General features: G+C 46.3%; 1 protein-coding gene across 3 annotated transcripts in view; it reads left to right on the top strand.

Moving 5' to 3' along the window:
• The window catches only part of adarb1b (adenosine deaminase RNA specific B1b), a 171,570-nt gene that overhangs the window by 119,932 nt on the left and 45,638 nt on the right, over positions 1 to 6,000 (top strand). Inside the window, exon 1 of one of the 3 annotated variants that reach the window (XM_024388771.2) lies at positions 317 to 930. The exons of 1 other annotated variant lie outside the window; for it this stretch is intronic. In XM_024388771.2, coding sequence (XP_024244539.1) covers positions 831 to 930 — 100 coding nt within the window. In that variant the 5' untranslated portion in view covers positions 317 to 830. Of the gene's footprint in view, positions 1 to 316; positions 931 to 6,000 lie in introns of those variants that run through there. One more of the 3 variants, XM_024388770.2, reaches the window with a different exon arrangement.

The following is a 6,000-nucleotide window of genomic DNA, read 5'->3' as shown; positions in this document are numbered from 1 at the left end:
AGAGCCCTGTGCTGCAGTATTGTGACTTGTCTTATTTAGTTACGCCTGAGCCTGTTAAGAGTTTATACACTCATCTCGTGACATGTGAGATATTTCACCTCAAAGGTGTGTTATTATTGCAGGACAAGTACCTTGGGCTCAGCTGTTTTACTGCTTGAGTGTGTGTTTTGAGAAATGAGATCACTTGTAGTTAGTCGTTTATGAGTGTGTTTACAGTAGTGTGACTGTGTTTGAGTGTGTGATAGTGTGTGTGTAGCCTACATTTTAAGCATGCATGTTTGTCCGTGTGTGTGCATGCTAGTGCGCACGCAAGTCTGTCCGGCTTTGTGTGTGTGCGTGTGCGTGTGCACATACAGTACATGTGTCAGTGCGCATGTGTTTTGTCCAATGTGTGTGTGAACAGGTAGAGGCCAGGCAACGAGCCAGAGGCAGCCTGTGATAGGTTGAGGGACAGTGTGACGTGTCAGTGAGATGCTATAGAAGCACCGAGCTGGCGGGAGCAAGCTGCCTCTTCTGCCTGGAGAGAAGGAGTGGAAAAGAAAGAGCGAGAGAGAAATATAGGACCAACTCCTTGTGACGTTCTACAACTCTCTGAGGAACCGCACCAGTCCTCTCCTTTGAGAACATCCACTTCCCTCCCACACACTCTCTATCTGCTCCCCTCCAACTAGGTGGAGGGCGACAGAAACCAAGAAAGAAAGAAAAGAGAGACTGCGAGAGGGAGGTTGAGGGTAGTAAGCGTTCCACCACATGGCTAGAATCTAGAGGGCCAGTAGGGAGCGTTTCCAGGGCAGGAGAGCAGTGTGGTAGCCGGTGAAGGACAGAACAGCATGGCCCTGTTCAGCACTGGCCCTCAGAGCCTGGGCTCCTACTACTGCCTCATCCGCAGGAGGTTCAAGAGGAGGCGCAAGAAGCGCAGCGAGCGCCAAGGTATCCACCTTTTCTTTGTAGTTTGTGTGAGATGTGCATTTGTGAGCGTGTGTGTGTGTGTGTATTGCACAATTACCTTTGTTTTTATTACTTACTTTGAATCATCCTGTAGTAGTGTCTCTTGGTCTAGCAGTGGTTCCACTACAATTTTGTAATTTTTATTTATCTATTTCACCTTTATTTAACCAGGTAGGACAGTTGAGAACAAGTTCTCATTTACAACTGCGACATGGCCAAGATAAAGCATAGCAGTGCGACAAAAACAACAGAGTTACACATGAACAAATGTACAGTCAATAACTGTAACAAATAAAACAATGTAAAAAAAAAAAAAAAATTAGAAAGATCTATGTACAGTGTGTGCAAATGTAGAAGAGTAGGGAGGTAGGCAATAAATAGGCCTTAGAGGTGAAAATAATTACAATTTAGCATTAACAATGGAGTGATAGATGTGTAGATGATGATGTTCAAGTAGAGCTACTGGGGTGCAAAAGAGAAAGAGGGTAAGTAATAATATGGGGATGAGGTAGTTGGGTGCGCTATTTACAGATTGGCTGTGTACAGGTACAGTGATCGGTAAGCTGATCTGTCAGCTGATGCTTAAAGTTAGAGAGGGAGATGTAAGACTCCAACTTCAGAGATTTTTGCAATTCGTTCCAGTCATTGGCAGCAGAGAACTGGAAGGAAAGGCGGCCAAAGGAAGTGTTGCCTTTGGAGATGACCAATGCAATATACCTGCTGGAGCGCGTGCTACGAGTGGGTGTTGCTATGGTGACCGGTGAGCTGATATAAGGCTGGGCTTTACCTAGCCAAGGCTTATAGATGTCCTGAAGCCAGTGTGTTTGGCGATGAATATATATGGGGCTTTGGTGATAAAACGGATGGCACTGTGATAGACTACATCCAGTTTGCTGAGTAGAGTGTTGGGGGCTATTTTGTAAATGACATCGCCCAAGTCAAGGATTGGTAGGATAGTCAGTTTTACAAGGGTATGTTTGGCGGCATGAGTGAAGCAGGCTTTGTTGCGAAATAGGAAGCCGATTCTAGATTTAATTTTGGATTGGAGATGCTTAACGTGTTTCTGGAGAGTTTACAGTCTAACCAGACACCTACGTATTTGTAGTTGTCCACATATTCTAGGTCAGAACCGTCCAGAGTAGTGATGCTCGTCGGGTGGAAGAGTGCGGGCAGCAATCGGTTGCTAGTTTTACTAGCATTTAAGAGCAGTTGGAGGCTACGGAAGGAGTGTTGTATGTCGTTGAAGCTCGTTTGGAGGTTTGTTAGCACAGTGTCCAAAGAAGGGCCAGATGTATACAGAATGGTGTCGTCTGCATAGAGGTGGATCAGAGAATCACCTGCAGCAAGAGCGACATCATTGATATATACAGAGAAAAGAGTCGGCCCGAGAATTGAACCCTGTGGCGCCCCCATAGAGACTGCCAGAGGTCCAGACAACAGGCTCTCCGATTTGACACACTGAACTCTATCTGAGAATTAGTTAGTAAACCAGGCGAGGCAGTCATTTGAGAAGCCAAGGCTATTAAGTCTGCCAATAGGAATGCTTTCGACAGAGTCGGTGATCTGTTCATTAACTTGGCTTTCGAAGATTTTAGAAAGCCAGGGCAGGATGGATATAGGTCTATAACAATTTGGGTCTAAGATGTCTCCCACTTTGAAGAGAGGGATGACTGCGGCAGCTTGTCAATCTTTGGGGATCTCAGACAATATGAAAGAAAGGTTGAATAGGCTGGTAATAGGGGTTGCAACAATTTCGGCATAGAGGGTCCAGATTGTCTAGCCCAGCTGATTTGCAGGGATCCAGATTTTGCAGCTCTTTCGGAACATCAGCTGTTTGGATTTCGCTGTAGGAGAAGCAGGGGGGTGGGGGGGGTTGAAAGTTGCTGCAGCGGGTGCTGAGGTGTTTGCCGGGGTAGGGGTAGCCAGGTGGAAAGCATGGCCAGGCGTGAAAAATGCATATTGAAATTCTCGATTATCGTAGATTTATCAGTGGGGACAGTGTTTCCTATCCTCAGTGCAGTGGGCAGCTGGGAGGAGGAGCTCTTATTCTCCATGGACTTTACAGTGTCCCAAAACATTTTGGAATTAGTGCCACAGGAAGCAAATTTCTGTTTGAAAAAGCTAGCCTTAGCTTTCCTAAGTATATTGGTTCCTGACATCCCTGAAGAGTTGCATATCGCGGGGGCTATTCGATGCTGATGCAGAACGCCACAGGATGTTTTTGTGCTGGTCAAGGGCAGTCAAGTCTGGGGTGAACCAAGGGCTATATCTGTTCTTAGTTCAACATTTGAATTGGGCATACTTATTTAATATGGAGAGGAAAGCACTTTTGAAGAGCAAACAGGCATCCTCTACTGATGGGATGAGGTCAATATCCTTCCAGGATACCCCGGCCAGGTCAATTAGAAAGGCCTGCTTGCGGAAGTGTTTTAGGAAGCGTTTGACAGTGATGAGGGGTGGTCGTTTGACCGCGGACCCATTACACACGCAGGCAATGAGGCAGTGATCGCTGAGATCCTGGATGAAGACAGCAGAGGTGTATTTAGAGGGCAAGTTGGTCTGGATGATATCTAAGAGGGTGCCCATGGTTACGGATGTTGGGTTGTACCTGGTAGGTTCCTTGATAATTTGTGTGAGATTGAGGGAATCTATCTTAGATTTTAGGACGGCCGGGGTGTTAAGCAAGTCCCAGTTTAGGTCACCTAACAGTTCGAACTCTGAAGATAGATGGGGTGGCAATCAATTCACATATGGTGTCCAGGGCACAGCTGGGGGCTGAACGGGGTCTATAACAAGCGTCAACAGTGAGAGACTTGTTTCTGGAAAGGTGGATTTTTAAAAGAAGAAGCTCGGATTGCTTGGGCACAGACAGGACAGAACTCTGCAGGCTATCTCTGCAATAGATTGCAACTCCACCCCCTTTGTCAGTTCTATCTTGTCAGATAATGATATAGTTAGGGATGGAAATTTCAGGATTTTTGGTGTCCTTCCTAAGCCAGGATTCAGACACGGCTAGAACATCCGGGTTGGCTACGCAGATGCTCGTTGACGCGTGCAAACAGTTTGGATAAAATGATTGAATAACATGTATGCGTACATTTATTTTGCAACGCTCACGCTCACAACACGGCGGTGTGGTCAGCATGTTAGCGACTTACCCAGAAAGACTCACAGCTGTAATCGCTGCCAAAGATGCTTCTACAGTGAATACTTATGTAAATGAGATATTTCTGTATTTAATTTTCAATAAATGTGTTAAAATTAATAAAAACATGTTGCCACTTTGTCATTATGGGGTATTGTGTGTAGATGGGTGAGAAATAAATCTATCTAATCCGTTTTGAATTCAGGCTGTAAGACAACAAAATGTGGAATTAAGTTCAAGGGGTATGAATAATTTCAGAATCCACTGTAATATGGCTAATTAAGCAGCCCATAGCGCAGCACTTGTAGACTAGCACAGGAAAGCAGCGCCACAGATGAAAAGAGAAACTAGTGATCAAACCTGAGTTAGTAAGTAGCCTATCTTTGGTAGAGCGCGCGTGGCTCGCCTTGCTCCCTCCGACAGTCAAACAAACAGTGCGATTTTGAGATTTTTTTCTCTCAATTTCAAGTAACCAATCCCAACACTCTCTGTGAGTGAGACACACTTATCGCTCTGTTACTGAGAGGCTTTTCTGTGAGAAAGACGTACCTCTCTGTAGTTAGACAGACCTATCTCTCTGTGAGTAAGAAAGACCAATCTCTGTGTGAATGACACCGAGCTCTCTATCTGGGAATGAGACAGACCTCTCTGTAAGTGAGACAGGCCTATCTCTCTGTGGGTGAGACAGGCCTATCTCTCTGTGGGTGAGACAGGCCTATCTCTCTGTGGGTGAGACAGGCCTATCTCTCTGTGGGTGAGACAGGCCTATCTCTCTGTGGGTGAGACAGGCCTATCTCTCTTTGGGTGAGACAGGCCTATCTCTCTGTGAGTGAGACAGGACTATCCCTGTGAGTGATACAGAACCCTCTCTTTGTGAATAAGGTGGCCTCCTCTGTCTCGGAGAGTAAGATAGACCTCTGTGTGTGAGTGAGACTTCTCTCTCTGTAAGTGAAGTAGACTGACTTGGCTCCTCTGGGACTCTAAGCTTCTCCCCTGCTCTAGGGATTAGCCCAACAGGCCGGGGAAGTAGTAATTTTTTAGATGCTCCCTCTCAGTAGCGGTATTAGGGATGTCAGCTATTTGCTTTGATATATCCCGCAACTCCTGCCTGCCCCCACCCACCCACTCCCACTGCGAATTGTCAAACCCGAGCCTGTTCATCCGAGTAAACCCGCCACTGCTGAAGTTGCGTTTTAGCCGCGCGAGTCGCAAACAACCAAAACTTAAGACAGACTTTTTGTCTGTCAGCTTCGCTGGTGTCCGTCTCCATCTCTTCCTCGTTATCGCTCTGGAAATGACAGCACCACTTTGCACTAACCCCAGAGAGGAGAAGGCTTAAGGGTGACATTTGGGTAATGCTATTCCGCTAACCCCATCACAGCTGGCAATAATTCCCTCAGTGAGCGGAAGCCATGATGAGTCCCCAGAGTGTGTTAGGCCATTGTGTTTGCCTTCTTGGTGATCAACAGCTACGCTACGTTAACACTAACTGATGGCGTGGCCTGGGCTGTTCCCAGCCTTTCTGTCTGTCAGACCAGTTAACCTGTCAGTTAGTGGCTAATGCCAGCTCTGTCAGACCAGCTACCCAGCCAGTTAGCCTCGCAGAGGTTTACATTAATTGAGGAGGCAACAGTCAGGTGTTTGCACTCTTCTGTGAGCTTCATTCACATTTCCCAAAGATGAGCAAAGTTGCTGAATTGAAAACATCAACAGTGCCTTTTGCTCATATTTTTGGCTGATCGGTGTGTGTCAGTGACATTGACCATATACTAGACATGTGAATGGCTTCATCCATTGCAAACCACTTAGTCGCATGGCTACTTTCAATTGAGTCTAGGAACACTACACAACAGCACATTTTCCAACAGAGGAAGCGTCAATGTATCGCCCCCACAATACATTGCAGC

Source organism: Oncorhynchus tshawytscha, linkage group LG26 (assembly GCF_018296145.1).
Source record: "Oncorhynchus tshawytscha isolate Ot180627B linkage group LG26, Otsh_v2.0, whole genome shotgun sequence".
NCBI lineage: Eukaryota > Metazoa > Chordata > Actinopteri > Salmoniformes > Salmonidae > Oncorhynchus > Oncorhynchus tshawytscha.
The sequence above is the reverse complement of the archived record's forward strand: the minus strand, read 5'-3'. Positions and strand labels throughout refer to the sequence as shown.